General features: G+C 44.1%; 1 protein-coding gene across 1 annotated transcript in view; it reads left to right on the top strand.

The window, feature by feature from the left end:
• lama1 (laminin, alpha 1) overlaps positions 1 to 22,937 on the top strand; it is a 302,752-nt gene that overhangs the window by 122,507 nt on the left and 157,308 nt on the right. The window contains exons 16-20 of the mRNA XM_041189309.1: positions 875 to 985; positions 2,328 to 2,455; positions 3,763 to 3,849; positions 10,513 to 10,724; positions 18,380 to 18,486. Coding sequence (XP_041045243.1) covers positions 875 to 985; positions 2,328 to 2,455; positions 3,763 to 3,849; positions 10,513 to 10,724; positions 18,380 to 18,486 — 645 coding nt within the window. The remainder of the gene's footprint in view (positions 1 to 874; positions 986 to 2,327; positions 2,456 to 3,762; positions 3,850 to 10,512; positions 10,725 to 18,379; positions 18,487 to 22,937) is intronic.

The following is a 22,937-nucleotide window of genomic DNA, read 5'->3' as shown; positions in this document are numbered from 1 at the left end:
ATATGAAAAACAGAAAGTGCTGGAAAAACCTGGCAGGTTTGGCTATATCCATGGGGAGAGAAACAGAGTTAACGTTTCAGGTTGATGACCTTTCATCAGGACTGGGAAAAGTTAGAGATGTAATAGGTTTTGAGCTTCTCGATTAGCAGTTCCAGGGCTGTTCCCCTCAAAGGAACAGCTGCAGGTCGCTCTGATAAAAGGGGAAAAATAACACTGCGGCACTCATTTTTGGAAGTACAAGGGGAAGCATGAATGTTCACATCCTCTATACGTCCCTCTCTGCTTCATAACCCCACGTTTAAGGGCTCGTGTACAGTGCTGGTTGCTTGTCAAGTATTCTGACCTTGAAAATGACTGGGGCCTCTTATTGGTCCTGCTGGGTGGGCAGTGCGATCTCTGCGCTCATCACCTGCACAGTGTACAGCCTGAATAAAACTTGGCCCACAGGAATTCTCAAGGCCCAAAGAACATGAACCTAGCACTTGAAACAAGTTCTCACGCTATTATTAATTTATTTGTGCTTTGTAGAATTCAGCCTTTTCCCCATGAACATGATTTCCCAATGTAATGCTATCTCTTCCGGTTTAAAAGGCAGTACACTTTCTTCTGGGGGTAGGGGAACTGCATTCTCTGAGTGAGTGTGGGGAAAATCGTGGGCTCTTTTCAGATTTGTGCTGGTGGTGGTTGAAGTTGCCCCTCCTCCCATCAACGTGCACTCAGAAAATTGCCCACATTTCATTTGGAAAAAAATCTGAATCCAAGAACAGAACCTTCAGAAATATTGCCTGAATTACAACTGAGAAGATTAGAATATTACAAGATAGCAGAAATGCTCTGCTGTGAGATTTTTGTGCTCAATTACTCTTTTCAACAGTCTTGTATCCCAGGTTTTTATCGTGTTGATGGAATATTGTTTGGAGGCATCTGTCAACAGTGTGAATGCAATGGCCATGCTACAGAATGTGACACTAGCGGCACTTGCTTGGTAAGTCCCAGTTGATGTGATTTACCTAACATACAATCCAATACGAGGTGGAATCCTAAAAGCAGAACATTGTAATTGTGGGAGACAGGGACCGGTTCTTGTACAATTTCACATTTCTTTGTAAAAACCCTCCTTAAACAAGGATGGTGCTGACAAATTGGAACTTGTCCAAAGCTTTTTTGTGGTATTGTATCTGTTTGGGTTATATGACTTCAACCTTTCAAGGACTGTATTTTCGATTTAAGTTCCAGGCCAAGGTCAGGGATGCTCAGGGTAACTAGCCCAGCTGAGATTAGCAAACTTGTGGTCAGGCTCTGCGTCTTTATGGCTTTTATATTTATTTTAGTTTTTTTTAATGAAGAGCTGTATTATTTATAGATATATAAATAGTTACCATTTTAAATTACTTGCCTAGGGGAGATAAGGACTTATGATTGCTTTGAGTAACTTTTTTTTCCTGCTTATTATATTTTAAAGAAATCCCTGTGTCAACTTTGGCTCAGTCAGTCGCACTGTTTATTCTGAGCCAGGTCGGTGGGGGATGGGGGTGGTGCAGAGGGATAAGTCCCACTCCAGAATATGCACTGACGCATAAATTGAATGCCTTTCCAGAAGATCTTGTGGCTCAGTCGGTCGTATTTCTGCCTCTGAGTTCAATTCCCGCTCCGTGACTTGTTGGCCACGGAAGAAGTGTTCATGATGTAGTTTAGCAGGTTGATAGATCGCCTGTTCCCCAAAAGGGGAAAGTGGTGTGTGTAAAGATTCAGCGCAAACAAGCGAGGATTTTATTAATTAATCATTCTGTCAGATATACTTGGCAATTTGTCAAACAGTTGGTTTAGAAATGCTGAATTTTTGTCCAGTGGCTCTCAAAAGTTTTTATTTTAGGTGAATCTTTTATAAAAAGTACAAAGGTATACTTTAATAAAAGGAATGAAGTACAAAGGCTCTTTAGGTAAAATGGTTGCCAACCCCTGATTTTAGGCCAACTTCAATGCAGTACTGAGGGAATGCTGCAATGTCGGAGGTGCCATCTTTTGCACAAGATGCTAGGCTCCTGTCTGCCCCCTCAGGTGGATATAAAAGAAGAGAGTGAAGTTAGCTGCTGTATCCTGGCCAATATTGAATCATGGCCTCAAAAATGAAATTGGCAGTTTTTTTTTAAATCTGTTTGCTGTTTGTGGGAGCTTGCTGTGTGCAAATTGGCTGCCACATTTCCTTCATTACAAGAGTGACTACACCTCAAAGTACTTAATTGCCTGAAAACCCTTTGGAATTGCCTGATGTTATGAAAGGTGCCATGTAAATGCAAGTCTTTCCTTTTTTTTCCACTCATTTCCAGGACTGTCAGCACAACACAACTGGCCCAAATTGCAATCAGTGCTCCTTTGGCTTATATGGTGATCCCACCAGAGGGACTACTGAGGATTGCCAGCCATGTGCTTGCCCACTGAACATTTCCTCGAACAAGTAAGCCTGTTGTCCTTTGTACTGCAAGGGAGGTTATAAATGCTGTTGCCTTAGCAACTATAATCCTGGTAATAAATAGGAAATTCACTATAAATTTGACAATAAATAGATCCTTTCTACACAAGTATTTTGTGTACATGAAGTATACTGCAGAGAACATTCATCAGATTTATGATGTCCTCTGCAGTGGTATAACAACACCTTCAGCAGAGAATAAATTATTCTATATTCTATAACCTAACTGTAAAATGTTGTGACTGAACCTAAATCTAAACATATTGTTCAGTCTTCAAATGTAGCCACCATGTTGAAAGTCCCATTTTAGGTTAAATGATTAGGGCCTGAGGCAAAGGTTCAAGGTTGCATTATCGTTTAGATACTTAGCTAACAGATGAAATAATAATATGTCTATTGAAACTACATTCTCTGTGTTTTGCAGCCAGGTTTTGGACTCCTGGGAATGGTAGAAGTGGAAAATAAAATGCAACAATCATTCTGAGTGAACTGTTTCTTTAAACTTAACCATTATTTATTAATTAAAAGAGCTAAACGTTTTAACCATCTGATTTAATTATGATAGCAACAGTGGCGTGTTACAGTTCACTCAGGGTGTCCAAGTTTCTCTGGCAACATACACACTTACATGCATGTTGTAGTCCTGAGCTATGAATCGTGATGGTATAGGCTCCAATTTTCTTTCCATCTGACCAGGAATCTCTCCCACTCTTAGCGCCTGCTTTTGGCATGTGTTGAAAGGATTTGCAGGTTGATATTCAACCTGTTTGGCTATCTTAAGAATATAACTGCCTTGAACATCAAGCCCTGAAGTTTTTGGCTCAGAAATAGGGCTGCTATCCACTGTGCCACAGACAGTGACAGAAATAGAATACTCTCTTTATCACTTCATAAGCAAACTCCACAATCCCGAACTAGAGCCACAGTTTCTTCCTATCATGGAAGAAAAATGAACAGCGAAGAATGTTCACACTGAAAATTGAGGCACTTTCCAATTTTGGGCTCTCTGTTAGAAGCAAACTGTCCACTATTCCATCCACTAATGGATCATAGCCACCCCACGCCCTCCACCCACAAACTTTATCACCAAGAACCTTTACAGTCAATAAATCCCATCAGTTTGAACTGGATAGCAAACAATGTCCCATCCCAGAGGTGAAAGACCATTACTTAAGCAAGTCTATCAGTTCTTTAACATAATTTGAAAGTCTTTTACCTTCTTCATGCCATCTCTGTGGACCGTCTGATGTTTGAATAATTGATGATATTGATGTTGTTTATTATTTCTCTAGTTTCAGTCCCACCTGCTACTTAAACAAAACAGGAACCATCATATGTGATCAGTGTCGGCTGGGCTATGCAGGAACCAGATGTGACAGGTAACAGATAAAACCTAGCGAATATTGGCAAATGGATTTTGATTAAGATGTGATTTCCACTTACAATTTAAATGTCTTTATGATTTGATCAAAGCATTCGAGATAATCGATTAGGAGAAAATATTCCTGCCAGCTGGGAAGTCTAGAATTAGGGGACAATATAGGCAATAAATGCTGGCCTAGCCAGCGACGCCCACATCCCGTGAACGAATAAAAGTCAAAAAATTAGAGCCAGATGATTAGCAGTGAAAGTCACAGAATCACCAAATTGCTACAGCACAGAAGGAGGCTATTTGGCCCATCGTGTCTGCACCAGCTCTCCAAATGAGCAATTCACCTCATGCCATTCTCTCACCTTCTCCCCATAACCCTGCAAATTAGAACACATCTCCTCATGCAAAGGCTGGCAGAAGTTTGGAACTCTCTTCCACAAAGAGCATTTAATGCCAGATCAATTCATTTTAAAACTGCAATCGATAATTTTTTGTTAGCCATAGGCATAAAGGTAAAGATAGATTTACAGAGTTAAGTCACAGGTCAGCCATCATCTCACTGAAAGGTGGAACTAGCTCGAGGGGCTAAGTGACTGACACTGGTGGTGATAGATTGGGAAATATTGATGAACAAAGGGACCTGGGTGTCCTTGTACACCAATCACTGAAAACAAGCATGCAGGTGCAGCAAGCAGTTAAGAAGGCAAATGGTATGTTGGCCTTCATTGCGAAAGGACTCGAGTACAGGAGCAAGGATGTCTTACTGCAGCTGTACAGGGCCTCGGTGAGACCACATTTGGAGCATTGTGTGCTGTTTTAGTATCCTTACCTTCGAAAGATTATACTTGCCTTAGAGGGAGTGTAGTGAAGGTTCACCAGACTGATTCCAGGGATGGTAGGATTGTCGTATGAGGAGAGATTGGGCCAACTAGGCCTGTATTCACTGGAGTTTAGAAGAACGAGAGGAGACTTCATTGAAACATATAAAATTCTGCCTGGGATGGACAGACTGGATGCAGGGATGATGTTTCCTCTGGCTGGGGGTCTAGAACAAGGGGTCACAGTCTCAGGGTGCAGAGCAGACCATTTAGGACTGAGATGAGGAGAAACCTCTTTACTCAGAAGGTAGTGAACCTATGGAATTCGCTACCACAAGGGGCTGTGGAAACCAAGTCGCTGAACATATTTAAGAAGGAAATAGATAGATTTCAGGACTCTAAGGGCATCAAGGGGTATGGGGAGAGAGTGGGATTACAGCGTTGAGATAGAGGATCAGCCATGATCATACTGAATGGCGGAGCAGACTCGAAGGGCCGAATGACCTACTCCTGCTCCTATTTTCTCTGTACAAACTTAGCAACATAGAAACATTGTGCTTCCCTGAATCTTGACCCATCCTCAGCTGTATATTACAGTCAATAAAATTTGCACGATAGAAACTTGGTTATGAAATCCAGGTGAAGGGGAAAAGATCTGCACAACAGGACATCACCCAGACCGAAAGTAGTAAAAGAGGAATAGAGATGGAGCAATGGCAGGTGTTATCAAGTGCAGCTTTTAGGTTGGGTCAGAAAAGACTGAGTGAGGTGTGGAGTGCAAAAAATGAGTTGCCATTTTTTTTTCCTTTCATGGGATATGGGCATCACTGGCAAGGCCAGCATTTGTTGCCCATCCCTAATTACCCTTGAACCTTGAACCAAGTAGCTTGCTAGTACATTTCAGAGGGTATTCAAGAGTCAACCACATTGCTGTGGGTCTGGAGTCACATGTAGGCCAGACTGGGTAAAGACAGCAGATTTCCCTCCCTAAAAGGCAATCGTGAACCAGATGGGTTTTTACAACATTCCATGCTAGTTTCATGGTCACCATTACTGAGACTAGCTTTATACTCCAGATTTATTATCTGAATTTGAACCCATGTCCTCAGAGCATTAGGCTGGTCCTCTGGATTGCTAGCTCAGTGCCATTACCAATTTGCCACCATCTCCCCCAAATTTTGAATTGGCATCGAATATGATGTGCTGCGTTTCACAGTGGGATTGCAGGAAGGGAAATAGAGAGCCTGAAATTCTGACAGAGCAAGCGGAGCTGAGCTGGAAAAGAACTCTAATCTAAAAGCAAAATATTGCGGATGCTGGAAATCTGGAACAAAAACAGACAGTGCTGGAAAAAACTCAGCAGGTCTGGCAGCATCTGTGGAGAGAGAAACCGAGTTAACGTTTCAAGTTCGTATGACTCTTCTTCAGAGCTGTAGAAGTAGAAATGTGATGGAATTTATACTGGTTAAGGTAGTGGGGGGGTGTCATGGACACAAGACTAAGAGTGGTGAAGATTTAAGAAGGTGCTGATAGTGGCATATGCAAAAGCCAGGACTTGGTTCCCAATTCTGTCTTTTTCCCCGGGGTCCTGCTGTTTAAGCAACGATGCTAAATGTGGAGGCACTGATGGCCAGCCTGGATCAATGTGAACCAGATGGCAACATTCAATTTAGTCCTCAAATCCAACAACAATTATTTGCATTTATATAGCACCTTTTAATATACTGAAACCTCCCAAGGCACGTCGACCGGAATGTTATAGAACGAAGTTGATCAGTGAGACGTATAAGGAGACAGTAGGGCACTTGGTCAAAGAGATGGGTCTTGAGGAGCATTTTAAAGGGAGGGAGAGATGGAAAGGTTTGGAGAGGGAGTTCCAGAGGTTAGGACCTGTAAGGCATGGCCACTAATGGTGGAGCAATTAAAATCGGGGTTGCATAAAAGATCAGAATTAAAGGAGCAGAGAATTGCCGGAGGGTTGTAGAATTACAGGAGATTATAGAGAGAGGAAGGGGTGAGTCATGAAGAGATTTGAAAACAAAGATGAGAATTCTAAAATCATGCATTGCTGACTGGGAGCCAATATAGGTCAGTGAACACAGGTGATAGGTGAATGGGATTTTGTATGAGTTAGGATACAGGCATCTGAGTTTTGGATAACTTCCAAGTTTATGAAGGGTGAAAGATGGGAGGCCAGCCAGGAGATTATTAAAATAGCCAACACCAGAGGAACACCAGAGGTAACAAAAGCATGGATGGGGGTTTCAGCAGTGGATAAAGCTGAGGCAGGAATGGAGATGAACGATGAGGCAGAAGCGGTGGAGGGAATATGTAGTCAGAAGCTCGTCTCTGGGTCTAATATGACCAATGTTGTGAACAGTCTGGTTCAGTCACGGACAGCTGCCAGGGAGAGAGTTGGTTGCTAGAGAACAGTTTGTGGTGGGGATTGAAGACAATCGGCGGGATTTTCCACACTCGCCCACCGCAGAGATCGTCTGGTCCCGTCGCAAGCAAGTCAATGGACTTCTGGCTGGGGCACCACCTCACCCGCGGCGGGTCCAACCCGCCATGGGGCCAGAAAACCCCAGAAAATGGCTTCAGTCTCTCCAATATTTAGTTGGAGGAAATTTCTGCTCGTCCTGTACTGGGCATTGGACAAAGCAGTCTGACAATATGGAGACGGTGGAGGGATCGAGCGAGATGGTGGTGAGGTAGAATTGAGTGTTGTCAGTGTACATGTGGAAATTAATGCTGTGGTGTCGGATCATATCGGACAGTATCGGTGCAGACTCGATGGGCTGAAGGACCTCTTCTGCACTGTGTGATTCTGTGAATATTGCTGAGGAGCATCTAACACCAGGAGGGGGTTCAAGGATAGATCACTGGGAGATACAAGAGATAATGATGCATGAAGAACAGGAAGAGAAAGCATTGCTAGCTACAATTAAATATAGATAAGAATGGAGGTAGGTGAGTGCAGTCCATCCAAGTTGGACAATGGAAGAAAACTGTTGGTGTGGTCAACTCTGTCGCAGGTTGCAGACAGGTTGAGGCGGATGAGGAAGGATAATTTATCATGGTCACATTCCTGTAGGAAGTCATTTCTGACTTTGCTAAGAGCCATTTAGGTACTGTGGCAAGGGCAGAAACCCGAATGGAGGGATTTAAACATGGAGTTGTAGGAAAGAGGGCATGGATTTGGGAGGCAGTAGCACGTGTAAGGACTCTGGAGTGGAAAGGAAGCTTGGAGGTGGGCAGTAGTTTACAGGAGTGGTATTTTTTGAGCAGAGGGGTGGTGAAAGCAGATTTGAAGCATCTGACAAGAAGACGAGACAATATTTATTCAGCGGCTGGAATTTGCATCCCCCCATGCCCTGGGGGTGGTATGGGAGGCTCTGTCGCGTGGGATGAATGGCCCTGTTCTGTGCTGTATGATTTCAGGATGCATTGTTACCTGGAATATGTGGTGACACTGTGAACACGTTCATCCAGCCCCCAGACAGAGAGGTTTCAATAGCACTTAGTGCATGGAAAGAGCATGCTTTGTTCAGTGAAATGAAAACAAGGCTTGGAGATGATATCCCTTGGGGGTCTACAGTGGCAGGGCTAGCATGTGACCTCACGTTGCCATTTTGACGACAGCTTGTGTCCTTTCAAGCCAGCTTTCTGATGTAGGGATCAGGATACAGAACAACGGCTGCCCATAAGCTGCCGGAATTGTTGTTTGCTAACAGAAAACCTGACAAGGGTCACCAAGAGATTGACGATACCAGAATTCGAAAGTCCGGAGAAGGAACTTTTTGATATTGCAGGCCATTAATAGTCTGTGCGCTGTAGACTCAAAGCCTGCTTTGACATCTGAGTCCAGTATACACCCAGTCTTCTCTCATACACAGGATTACATGGGATATCACAGAATCGCACAGTGCAGAAGAGGCCCTTCGGCCCATCGAGTCTGCACCGACACGTAAGAAACACCTGACCTACCTACCTAATCCCATTTACCAGCACTTGGCCCATAGCCTTGAATGTTATGACGTGCCAAGTGCTCATCCAGGTACTTTTTAAAGGATGTGAGGCAACCTGCCTCCACCACCCTCCCAGGCAGTGCATTCCAGACTGTCACCACCCTCTGGGTAAAAATGTTTTTCCTCACATCCCCCCTAAACCTCCTGCCCCTCACCTTGAACTTGTGTCCCCTCGTGACTGACCCTTCAACTAAGGGGAACAGCTGCTCCCTATCCACCCTGCCCATGCCCCTCATAATCTTGTACACCTCGATCAGGTCACCCCTCAGTCTTCTCTGCTCCAATGAAAACAACCCAAGTCTATACAACCTCTCTTCATAACTTAAATATTTCATCCCAGGCAACATCCTGGTGAATCTCCTCTGCACCCCCTCCAGTGCAATCACATCCTTCCTATAATGTGGCGACCAGAACTGCACAAAGTACTCCAGCTGTGGCCTCACCAAGGTTCTATATAACGCCAACATGACCTCCCTACTTTTGTAATCTGTCTCGATTGATAAAGGCAAGTGTCCCATATGCCTTTTTCACCACCCCACAAACGTGCCCCTCCGTGATATGCGATACAGAAACAGGCCATTCAATTCAGCCAGTCCATGCCAGTGCTTATACTTCACTCAAACCTTCTCTGAACTTTCCTCATCCAAATCTATCAGTGTAATCTTCTATTCTTTTCTCCCTGAAATGCTTGTCTAATTTCCCCTTAAATGCACCTGTAGTATTTGCTTCAGCTGTGGTAAGAGTTCCACATACTCGCCACTCTTTGGGTGAAGGAGTTTATTGTGAAATACTGAATGGATTTATTGACAACTATCTTATATTGATGGCTTTGAGTTATGCTCTTCCCCACATGGCAACATTGCTTTCTTTTGTTCTGCCAGGGAGAAGAGCAACTCATCCATTTCATTGAAATAATGTTTTGTGCGAGTGTCATGACGGTTTATTTTTTAAGCCATTGCCAATTGCTGCGCTGGTAAGCTCTTCACAAATACAACATGCACACTACCCTTTATCACCAGCAAGAAGTGGCCACAGTGGATTAGCACATCACAGAATTTTCCTATGCGTGGACTGAAATGGCCCCTCTGAGAGTCTGTTCATGGGTAATAGGTTAAATCAGAGAGCAGCTTGCAACAGATGTTTAAAGTTTGGGCTACTTGTAGAGAAAAGAAGACTTGCTTTTGTAAAGCATTTTTCATGACCACCAGACATCTCAAAGCACTTTACAGCCAATGAAGTACTTTTTGAAGTATAGTCACTATTGTAATGTAGGAAACACGTTAGCCAATTTGCACACAGTAAGCTGCCACAGACAGGAATGTGATAATGACCAGGTAATCTGTATTTCTGTGATTCTTTGGGTTGAGGGATGAGTGTTGGCCATGGCACGGTGGATAACCGCATGTGGGGTCTCTCACATCCACCTGAGCAGGCAGATGGGACCTCGGTTTAATGTCTCATCAGAAACATGGGACCCCAAACAAATGCAGCTCTCCCTCAGCACGATGCAGGAGTGTCAGTCTAGGGTTTTGTGCTCAAGCCCTGGAGTAAAGCTTCAGTAATAATCAGATACTTCACTAAAATTAAAAACTGCATACACCAATTGTTGAATTCAGGTGTTTAAATTAAAGCAGTGATTTTGTATTTAAGTTTTAAAATCTCTTGGTTGGTGTTTCCACTTGTGCATTTTAATGGGCAGAAGGATCTTAAGCTGGTGAGTGCCGATGTGGAAACCTTCTGGCCCCAAAGATGCAAGAAATGTCACACTGAACCTTGTTAAATTACAAGGGTTGCAAAACTCATGTGTAAATTCCGTCTGTGTAGGTGTGCTGACGGTTACTATGGAAACCCAACAACACCTGGAGAGTCTTGTGTGCCATGTGTCTGTAATGGTAATGTCGACCCATCTGTTCAAGGAAATTGTGACCCAGTGACAGGGGAATGTCTGAAATGTATCGGGAACACAGCAGGAGGATCGTGCGAGCAATGCGCGGGCGGATTCTACGGAGACGCTGTCATCGCTAAAAACTGCCGTGGTAAGTAAGAAGTGAACATATGGGGCAGAAGGGGAAAGGGAAGAATCTTAAAAATCCTTTGTTATAATTTTCTACAAGTTTTTAGTGGGGAAAGAAGACTAGCCCAGGCCTTAAATAAAATGGAAAATGCATGACTGAAAGTAAATCCACAACTGGCTACGAACTCTCCAGCATTGAGTGGGAGGCTCAGGTGTAACATTGTGAACTCTTTCCTGAGGATCAAATCACATTTTTTTTTAATCATTCACGGAATGTGGGTGTCGCTGGTTAGGCACCATTTATTGCCCATCCCTAATTGCTCTTGAGTAGGTGATGGTGAGCTGACGCCTTGAACCGCTGCAGTCCATGTGGTGTAGATACACCCACAGTGCTGTTAGGGAGGGAGTTCCAGGATTTTGACCCAGTGACAGTGAAGGAACGGTGATATATTTCCAAGTCATGATATTGAGTGGCTTGGAGGGGAAATTCCAGGTGGTGATGTACCCATCTATCTGCTGCCCTTGGCCTTCTAGATGGTAGTGGTCATGGGTTTGGAAGGTGCTGTCGAAGGAGGTTTGGTGAGTTCCTGCAGTCCATCTTGTAGATGGTACACACTGATGTCACCGTGCGTTAGTTTGTGGAGGGAGTGAATGTTTGTGAATGAGATGCCAATCAGTTGGGTTGCTTTGTCCTGGATGGTGTCAAGCTTCTTGAACTGCACTAATCCAGGCAAGTGGGGAGTATTCCATCACACTTCAGAATTGTGCCTTGTAGATGCTAGACAGGCTTTGGGGAGTCAAGAGGTGGGATACTCGCTGCAGGATTCCTAATCTCTGACCTGGTCTTGTAGCCACAGTGTTTATCTGGCTATATAAGTATATACGATGGGCCGAAGGGCCTGTTTCTTTGCTGTATGACTCTATATGCAGGGTCCTGTTTCTGGCAGTGCAGAGCTGCTTAATCCTGTGCTGAGTTGGGTGTACCTCGGTGTACATGCTCTCGCCAGCAGGGAGTGTTCCCAGGCAGAAAGGTTGTGTCGTTCAGAGAGGCAAATCAGTGACAGGAATATTTGACGTTCGCAGCAGCATGAGGAGAGGAGGTCACCAAAAAGAAAGGCCGATTTAAAAGAAATAAATATTTTCACTGAAGAAAACAGAGGACAGGACACTTAGAACTGCCCCCCCACCCCTGCTCCGGCTGGACAAAGAAATAAAGTTACCAATCCAACTTGCAAAATACTGCAGACTCTGCAGTTCTGAAATACAGACAGAAAGTGCTGGAAGAACTCAGCAGATCAGGCAGCATCTGTGGAGTGAGAAACAAGAGTTAATGGGCTGAATGGTCCCCACCCCCAGGGCACAAAAGTCAGGGACGAGCCCGCCCGCACTTGAACGTTTGCCCCGCAGCCGTTTAACGGCTGTCGGGCCTTTGATTGGCTTGAGGCAGGACTTCCATTCCCATCGGAGAGGAAGCCCCACTTCCGGGATTGGTGGCCACAGCTGGAACTGCAGGCACTCCAGAAGAGGTGGAGGCCGGGGTTAACAGAGCGGGAGGGAGCAGAAACATGGGGTGGCGGGGTGGTTCAGTGGGAAATATCTTGGTGGGCAGACCCTCCTTCCAACCCCCCCCCCCCCCCCCCCCCCCCCCCCACCCCCACCACCACCACCACCACCACCACCACCCCCACCACCATCACCCCCACCAGCCAAACCGCAAGGCTGCCTGACTTTATCTGGGCAACTTAGACACTTGGGGTGGGGCCTTCCCAACCATGGGAAAAATCCCAGCAGGGTAGGAAGCGGCCCTTAGGTGGTCAGTAATTAGTAAAATATCCGAGTGAGGTCTGGGGTGGGCAGGCAATGGGCATGGTGCTGCTGTCAAAGTGCCCAATTTAAGAGACTGCCTGCCGTCCAGTCCCGGGAGGAGTGAGGGGGTTAAAATTCAGCCCAATGTTTAGGCGAATACCTGATATTTATAATCGTCCTCCCTTGTAACCTATAGCTTTTCCAAAGTTAAAGAAACAGTCCCGATAACTAGGGTCCCTTAACAAATATTAATCAAGTCGTCCTGATTTGGACCTTTTCCATATGAACGCTTCATTTCAATGACCTTTCAGCTGAACTGGGAGATGCTGGAGCTTTAATCTTCTTTAAAGCGACGACAGAGCTAAGGAGAGGAGCAAATAAAAGGGAGAGGCCTGTGATAGGGTGCAGGGCTGGAGCAATTACATGGCAAGAAGCGTTATAGAAACATACATAGAAACATAGAAAATAGGAGCATGAGTAGGCCATTCAGCCCTTCGAGCCTACTCCGCCGTTCATTATGATCATGGCTGATTATCCAACTCAATAACCTACTCCCGCTTTCTCCCCATTACTTTTGATTCCTTTCGCCCCAAGAGCTATATCTAACTCCTTCTTGGAAACATACAATGTTTTGGCCTCAACTACTTTCTGTGGGAGCGAATTCCACAGGCACACCACTCTCTGGGTGAAGAAATTTCTCCTCATCTCAGTTATGGTACAAGACAAACAGCTAGTGGGGCAAAGGAGAAACAAAAGCTTTGTTGAAACTTGATGCCTGGCTAGAATGCACTCAACACATACTGAGAAGACATCCAGTGAAAGATAGAGCAGGGAAGCATCCTTTCATGGTGAGCGAGAGCCTTTCCGTTTTATCATTTTTATGGTGTTGGGGAGAAATGCTCAGCAGCATCTGTTTGTGGCTGGCTGCAGAGTAAAAACTGCACGTCTGGGATTTCCTCCTGTTGACAGCCCTGATGTTGATGCGATATGCAGTCATCGTGGTGCAACCAAATAATGATGTCGTCCAGCAAACGCGTCCCCTGAGCTGTCCATAAGCCACGAGGTTGAACTCTGTTATGCACATGCATAGTGCATGGAATGAAGGCAAGGAGTATCACTGCCAGATATGGCAGCTAAAATACATCCGCCATAAACTAAAAACAGAAGTTGTTTTAAGAAAAAAACTTCCCAGGCCCTGTTTAAAATGTGAGCTCGCTGAGCACACTGTATCACTGCACTTCCGCCCTCCTGAAACCCACCTTCATTTCTCAGCCAGCATGCAACACAATGACAGATGTGCTGTACACACGCAACTGTCACGCCAGCTGTCATAAAGGAACACAAGGCTGATTCCATAAGGTATTCAGCTCCCTAGATTTATTGCAACTCACAACAGGCAGGAATTACATAGAAGTTTGCAGCACAGAAACAGGCCATTCTACCCAACTGATTTGTACCGGTATTTAGACTCCTCACAAGCCTCCTTCAACTCTACATTATCTAACCCTCCCAGGATAGCCTTCGATCCCTTTTCTCCCTCATGAACTTATCTAGCTTCCCTTTAGTCACTTGAATGCGTAAGTCGCTAAAAATGAATAAAATATCAGAGTGTATATCCTTGTGATTCCCAATGAATCAAGAATCATTTATGTAAATTGAGTAACCAATGTGTGGCTTAGACAGTGACGGTTACTCACTGTTTGCCACCCCACTTGTGCGCTGCACTTCTCTGCCCGTTTCCCTGAAAACTGTCTTCCCAAGCTGCCCATGTCCTGCCCCCTCCACAAAAGTTGGGCACTATTCTACTTCCTGATGGTCCTCATTCGATCTAGGTCTAGGCCGATGAGTCTTGACTGGCCAGAATATAATAGGAAGCAATGAAAATGACAAGCAGGAAGAGACTCCCAATCCAATTCTCACTCTGCCTTTATGTACATAATTTAAAGATCCACTTCAGTAATAAGGGAGTGTTGTATTATCAAAGGTACCCTTCAGCTGTGATCTTTAACTGGGGCCATGTCTGCCTGTTCAAGTGCATGTAAAATTCCCATAGCGCTTTCTAAAGAATAGAAAGCAGTCCGCCTGCCCAACACCACCAAAACCAGATTACTGCTAACGGGGAGGTGGTGGTATTATCACCAGACTAGTAATCCAGAGGCCCAGGGTAATCCTGTGGGGACAGGGTTCAAATCCTGCCTTGGCAGATTTAATCAAAACTTTGGAATTAAAAGTCTATTAATGATTTAGATGAGGGAACTAAATGTAATTTCTCCAGATTTGCAGATGACACAAAACTCGGTGGGAGGGTGAGCTGTGAGGAGGATGCAGAGATGCTTCAGTGTGATTTGGACAAGCTGGGTGAGTGGGCAAATGCATGGCAGATGCAGTATAATGTGGATAAATGTGAGGTTATACACTTTGGTAGCAAAAACAGGAAGGCAGATTATTATCTGAATGGCTATAAATTGAGAGAGGGGAATGTGCAACGAGACCTGGGTGTCCTCATACGCCAGTTGCTGAAGGTAAGCATGAAGGTGCAGCAGGTTGTAAAGAAGACAAATGGTATGTTGGCCTTCATAGCCAGAGGATGCGAGTACAGGAGCAGGGATGTCTTGCCGCAATTGTACAGGGCCTTGGTGAGACCACACCTGGAATATTGTGTGCAGTTTTGGTCTCCTTATCTGAGGAAGGATGTTCTTGCTATAGAGGGAGTGCGATGAAGGTTTACCTGACTGATCTATTGGGATGGCAGGACTGACATATGAGGAGAGATTGAGTCAGTCAGGATTATATCTACTGGAGTTCAGAAGAATGTGAGGGGATCTCACAGAAACCTATAAAATTCTAACAGGACTAGACAGGGTAGATGCAGGAAGGATGTTCCCGATGGTGGTGGAGTCGAGAACCAGAGGTCACAGTCTGAGGATACGGGGTAGGTCATTTAGGACAGAGATGAGGAGAAATCTCTTCACCCAGAGAGTGGTGAGCCTGTCGAATTCGTTACCACAGAAAGTAGTTGAGGCCAAAACATTGTATGTTTGTATTGTACGAAAAGGTTGTATGTTTCCAAGAAGGAGTTAGATATAGCCCTTGGGGCAAAAGGGATCATAAGATATGGGGAGAAAGCGAGAGCAGGCTGTTGAATTGGATGATCAGCCATGATCATAATGAGTGGCAGAGCAGGCTCGAAGGACTGAATGGTTTACTCCTGCTCCTACTTTTTATGTTTCTAACCTTGTAAAAAAAAGTCCACCTGGTTCAGGGAAAGAAACCTGCTGTCCTTCCCTGTGACCCCAGATGTGGTTGACTCTGAAGGGGCAATTTGGGATGGGCAATAAATGCTGGCCTAGCCTGTGGCGCCACCATCCCATGAACGAATAAAAAAAAAATGTCTGCCTACCCAACACGACCAAAGCTAGATTGCTGATAATTCATCTCGTTTGCTGTCGGGGGTATCTTGCTGTGCAAACTTGACTATCACAATCCAAGAAATACATTGTGAGATATCTTAGAAATATGATAGCAGACTACGTAAAGAACTTGTTCCTCTTACCCCATTCTTCAGATTAGGAGTTAAACACTGACCTCTGCATTCAAGAGGGTTATAGATTGGATAAGCCTCAAAAATGGGTGCTTGATAGCGCTTAGGGTGAACTGTTCCTTTGCCATGCAGGCAATGTGTTAAATTGGTGCTGTCTGCTGTTTTACGTGAGTGCTGCGTTCCACTAGCACGACTCATGCTGCACACATCAGCAGGGGGCCTTATATCACGGGTGGCGAGCAGTGCTTAAAGGTAGCCTGCACCTCTTAAAGGGGAGGTGCATTGTGGCTGAAAGAAGTGGTGGAATTCCTTTGTGAACTTGCTGTTGTATTAACAGGAAGAAGAAGAACAACAAACTTGCATTTATCTAGCACCTTTAAGACAGTAAAATGTCCAAAGGCGCTTCACAGTAGCATTGTAAAACAAAATATATAATTGAGGCACATGAGGAGATATTACAGTAAACTTTGTGTTATCCGGCACTGTACCATCCCCAATTCTCCAGTAACCGGAATTTCCGACAGGGTGATGTTTGTTAAAAGCAGGTCATTTTCAGTGTTCAGATAATGCATTTTTTTTTAAAAATCATAATAACAGTAGATTGCAAATCTGCAGAAATTGTTCTTTGGCTTCACATTGAAATTATTAAATTGTTGGGTAAGCTTTGGTTATTGTACCTGAACAAAGATGTACCGCTCAAAGCAACTGTCAGTCAAACTGACAGCTCAATTTTTTTTTAAAAAGCATTGTGGTGTCAGTCACGGTGACAGCTTGGTCTTCAGTTGTGGTGGCTTTACTGTGATGTCCTGCTGTGCTGGGGCTCTTGACTGCCTAGCTGCTTCCCCTCTTCCCTGATCCCCTCAAAGACAGAGCAGCACCTTGCCTTGTGTCCGGAGTAATGTAACTCCTCATTAGCCAGCATTTTTGATTAACTGGCACGGCTCATTCCCTGGGTACTAAAATAATTTATTGTATGTGTGAGATTATAACAAATTCAAGAATGGTTGAAAATGCAAGAGTGCCAAGTATGGGAAGCCACCAAGAAAACTTGCACCAGAAGCCAGAACAAATAATCCAGCATTTGGCGTAAGTTCCTCATGGTCCTGTAATGTAGCAGTGGCGGAGAATCCCACATTCGCTTTCCTGTCGTTTCGGCTGTATGTGATTGAGACAGGTCATTGGCTGGATCGTGGAGTTGCAAAATGACAACAGTGGCTTCGATTCAGCAACACATGGGTCATTCATGTCACCGCCTCGCTGCCAATGGTTGTTAGACATGAGTGTGCAAATCCCTTTACCAGGATGGCGTCCTGTGCACTTCCTGTTATTGGCCCGTGCGCTCGCACCTCAGACCTCGTTTTCCGGTCTTGGTTGGCCCGCCTACCGCCTCAGTAAATGGCCACTATGCAACCTTACTTAGCCTGCCATGCCAGAAGATCCTTTACCATCCCAGAATTGGCGATGGTCACGTTGTACAAGAGCAAAATACTGCGGATGCTGGGAAACGGGGTGGGGTGGGTGGGGAGGAACCTGAAAATGCCAGGAATACTCAGCAGATCCAGCGGTGTCTGTGAAGAGGAAACCGAGGCTGGAATTTTCCAGCCCCGCCCCCGGTGTGCTCCCCCCACCATGGCAGGGTCAGTGAGCCATTGACTTCCGTTCACGTCGGCAGCACAGGAAGATCCCATCGGCTCGAGGGGCTGGAGAATTCCAGCCACAGGTAACACTTCAGGTCGGCGGCCTTTCAATTGTAAAATTTGAATTTTGATCATTCTTGATGAGAACTCATTAGCAGATCAGACATTTTACAGTCGCAAAATGCTGGTATTCTTCCTTGTTGTCTATTTATCCTCACCGCAGGGAGATATTATCAGTGAGAATCTGAGGGAATTGAGTGAAATAAAAGAAGCTGTAAAAGAGCCCAGCGCTTTCCCCAGATTTGAAGATTGAAAGATAAACCATTACACTGACTCTAATTGAAATACTAAAAGCCCAATCTCACCCGCTTGTAAGGAGCATAGCATTTTGTGTGGGGACTAATGGCTATTTGACAACTCTTTTGTAGAAGCCTGTTGACTGAACAGAAAACCAGCTGCCTGTTAGCCTGATATATTTGCTGGGATTTATAGGTATAAAATTAGATTTAACAATCTGCAGAAGCAAAACCCTGTCAGTGTCCCAGTTGGAATGGCCAGTTAATATCTAGTGCCATCTACTGGCAAAGGAAACAAGCTGCAAGAAGCCTTATCTCCATCCAGATTACATGTGTTGTTGCCCTGCCTTTGGGTCAGCACCTGGTTCATTTCTGGTTTTACCTTTTTGTATTTCAGCTTGTGACTGTAATGTGAATGGTTCCTTCAGTAAGGCATGTGACTCCAAGACTGGTCATTGCCAGTGCAAGCCCAATGCGCTGGGACAGAAGTGTGACCAGTGTTTGGTAAGTACTTAGGGCTCATGGTGAGCTTTTTAACAATCAGTTGTGCTACACCCCAAATGCTTATACCAAAGCATTTCATAAGACAGGGGGCTTCATTATAGGTCAGCAAAGTATTTCCTGTATATTTGTTAAGTCATGGCATCTGAGCAAGTAGTGGGAACTGACAGGCTGCTTGCTGGGCAATCTCTTAACTCCGTCGGCTGGCTCTGTGCGAGTTTAAATCCACGAGCAAGCCTTAACGTGGGATAATATCTCTATTGCTTAAATAAAAGCCAGATGCCTAGACCTTTATATCACAACAAAAGAATCTAATTCACATTATACTTTGCAGCCTGAGGTTATAGCTGAGCCATCTTTAACACTGCCCTGAGGTTAGAATGTTTTTTTTTGTATTTAAATTCCAATCATGGAACTGATCTGATTTAACAATGAGACATTTTGACTTGCCTTCAGACAACCTAAGTAAGGCTCATCAGACATGGTCGTAAGGCATTTATTCACCTGAAGTATTCAAATACAGAAAAAAAACAATAGATACCTCAGAGGGATTTTGTGGCTGTAATCTTATTTAGGAGTTTAGATGTGATAATTCTGAAAGCGAAGCTCAGCATCTTTCCCAAGCTCTATAATATTTGGTAATCATTCTCACACACCCATTGCCTTCTCATAGTGTACACTAGGGAGTCAATGTTTTACTTTTGTTTCTTCTCTTTTTTTAAAATCTATTTGGCATTCCCCGATGTCTAGGAATAGAGCGAGAGTGAAGGATTTCTATTTGTAATTTAATTGTTTTGAGTAGTCGTTTGATGGCACAGAACTTGAATATTGTTGAACAAAGGAGACATTTTTTTTGTTGAAGTTTTTTGTCTTGCACTTATCAGGACAATTCACAAGAATATCAAACATAAAGGCAACAACAACTTACACTATGGGAAGAGAGTGCAGATTTGTTGTCACATAGACTGATAGGTAGAGGCGTTGACATGGAGAATGCACCAGCTGATGGTGATTGTCAGTCAACTGTCGAGGATTATTGGAAATTGCTTGACCCTGATTGGTCAAGACATTGCCCTAAGGAATGATCCGGCGAATGGCTGCCACTTATTTTGTTTAGCTAAAACAGGTGCAATGTATATGCATGATCTTTCTGCCTGCGAAGAACAGGGCCCTGTGTATTAATATATGTAGTTTACAGTACACGCCAACACACCACACTGCTAGCCTAACTGACAATCTTAAATTGGTTGTCAACATAATTCTTAGCACACTGAGGATTATTTAGCAAATATTGTCCAATCGCAGAATCACATATAATGTGGGACACTGGGTTTAATTTAATTTTTAAAAATTTATTTAATGGTGATCACGTCAAGAACAAGTCAGCGCATTTCACATTTTATCGAGGTACTTTCTGGCACCTCAAACAAGGAACAGAAATGCTGCAACAGGGACCTATGAGGCATAGTCCATTTCTGCAATTTTCCATGAAACGGACTCCTAGGGCTGGATTTTCCTCTTGAGAGCATGTTTTACAATTTGGGCCATTTGGCCAAGTGCAAACTGCACTTCCGATTGATGCGCGACTTGGCCCAGGATTCTTGTCTTTTTCTGCAGAGTTCGGGTTCACAGTATAGTTTATAAGTCGTGAACCAGTGCAGGAGGAGTGCAGGTGTGGAGGTGGGCTGGTGAGAAGGCCCCACCTCAGTTCTTGCAGCAGCGACACTGCTTCTAACATTGTTCAAAGGCCCCATGAGCTTCACCCACCTCACTCCTCCACCCAACACCCCCACTACCCAAAAACCCCTCCATAGCCACTCACCCAGTATCCACTGCAGAGGTTCAAGATGGCAGCTCACCACCGCCATCGTAAGGGCGCTTAGGGATGGGCAATAATTGCTGGCCTAACCTGCGACGCCCACTTCCCGTAGATGAATTTTAAAAAGCTACATACAGTTGTCAGATTTCATGCAATATCAATGGAATGTATTTCACATTCCTTAGAAAAAATAATAAACCTCTCACAATCGCCTCCATCAAACACAATGAGATAGCAAGAAAATGCATTCTGCCATGTGAAGAAAAACTTGTAATAATTGTAATCCTATTAGCTTATGTCAACACACCAGAAACCACATCAAAGTCACAATCACAATTCCAACCTCTTAAAACTGTAATTCATTCTCAGATGAATGGAATCCCTGATGTGCTGAAATCCATTAGAACTTGAAGCTCAGCTGAGCATTTATGCCAGCCACAGCTGTCCAAATAATAGACTATTCCCTGAGATGGAAAGAACAGAAGGTGTTCATTTCAATTTAAAAGCAAAGTACTTATCAATCAATCAACAGGAGCAGGTGGTTAGACTTTTTTCAAAAGTCAAAAGCAGTTTTTTTTTTAATCAGCCAGAGCTGTAGCTGCATTTAAATCACAGTACAACAGCTCACAGGACATTTTATAACATTTTTCACTGCATTATGATACTTTCTCCGTTGGATAAGTACTGTAATGAATGCGAACAATTACACAATGCTGTTGAGTATAAGGGCACGTCAGAATCCTATGATGAATCGCTGCATTAAAAAGACATCTACATTACAATGTAACACCTAATAGCGACATTTGAAGGTGCGAAAACATTTTAAGTTTACCTTTCAGAATCTTCCCAACTCCTCAGCAGGCTTTCAATTTTATTCACGAGCTCTCAAACCTGGCTTGCTTCTAATGGACATCGATAAACCCGCACCACCAAATGAAAATGGTTTGGGGGAGGTAATCCAATTTTCACCCCACATTTAAAATTAGGAACCCGACCTTACTGGGGATAGGTGTGTGTATTGCATTCTCGACCTGCAGAAAGGCCAGGGGATAGTGGCACAGGGCCAGGGATGCGATGGAATATTGGATTTCCTCCAAAAATGAAATCAAAGTGTAGCAATTCACACACTGAAACATGCCTCTGCATCTGGCCCCTGAGTTCAGTTATGTAACTGAGATTTTTAAAGTACTGCCACACAGGATAAGTGAAAAAACCTAAAGAACCAATAGCTACACTTAAATAGTTTTATCTTATTGAGGCCCTTCCACCTGCTGCAAGGGGACAGAGATATGTTAATGAATCATACAGCGCTTAGGTCATCGTGCTTGTGCCAGCTCTTTGGAATGAGTTATCCCATTATTTCCCTGTCCTTTCTCAAGAGTGCTGCAATTTTCTCCTTTTCAGTTATCTATAGAGTTGCCTCCTAGTAGCATATCTGTGTGTGTTTTTTTGCTGGGAAGAAACAATAGCAAAAGAAACAGCCTTGAATCCCAGCTGGGGGAGACAAAGCAGCAAGTTAGCCAAACACAACAGGTGAAGTTTCAAGTAGTGTGTTTTCACTGTGTGAATTAAGTTGTACTGACTGCTCCTCTAGCCAGTAATAGATGGTACTATGTTGCAGGACATTTGGAAGCTCTGTACACTGTTGTTTGTGATTGGTGGGATGGAAGCCATTTTAAAACTGCCATCACAAGGACTACCAGCTTCAGTGCATTACTCATGGGATATCTGCATGCTCAAATCTGATGAATTGAGAAACAGCCCCAACATTAATCAGCCCATTTATATTGGGTTCTCAAGTGGTATTAAGGTCAATAGCTGCATAGTTCACCTTGAGTTACAAACAACAGTGTCTACTTACCTCAATGTGCAGCTCCTTTCTACAGAGAACCCTCCCAGGGGGTGCAATCAAACAAAACTTTGGATGCCAAGGAAACAAAGGAAATGTTAGAAGCTGAGTTTTGCTGAAAAGAGAGACATGCTATCAAAGCTCTTCATCTTGCACTCATCAGGACAAATGCAAGAATGCCAAATTTCAAAGGGAGCAAAGACGTATTCTGCGGAGAAAAGGGTGCTGATTGGTTGGCAAGTTGACTCTGATTGTTTGAGGCGTTTCCATGGACAATGCACCAAGGAAATATTAGAAAGGGTGATCAAAGGATTTAAATGCGAAGATGAGACTTTTTAAATTGGAGGCATTAAGATAGCGGTGCTAAAGTAAATCAAGATTGATCAGTGAATCAGACTTTGTTCAAATTGGATTACAGGGACTAGAGCTTTGGATGAGCTGACTTTTATAGAATGTGGAGGCTGGGAAGGAGAGCATTAGCCTAGTCAAGTCTGGAGCTTGCAAAAGCATGGATGATGGTTCGAGCAGCAAATGGGTTAACTCGGCTGGAGGTGGATGAAGGTGTGCAGGTAGAAGTAAACAGTCTCTGTGATGGGATAGGATATAGGATCAGTAGCTCAGTTTTGGGTCAGACTGTACACTGAAGGTGCGAACAGCATTGCTCAGCCTAAGATAGTGATTATGGGGGGCTGAAATAAGTGGTGTGGGTCTTCAGTTTTTGGAGGGGTCAAAGACGATGGCTTTAGACTTGCCAAAAATAGATGAATACTTCAAACAGAGGAAAAT

This window comes from Carcharodon carcharias, chromosome 6 (assembly GCF_017639515.1).
Source record: "Carcharodon carcharias isolate sCarCar2 chromosome 6, sCarCar2.pri, whole genome shotgun sequence".
In the NCBI taxonomy this organism is placed as follows: domain Eukaryota; kingdom Metazoa; phylum Chordata; class Chondrichthyes; order Lamniformes; family Lamnidae; genus Carcharodon; species Carcharodon carcharias.
The sequence above is the reverse complement of the archived record's forward strand: the minus strand, read 5'-3'. Positions and strand labels throughout refer to the sequence as shown.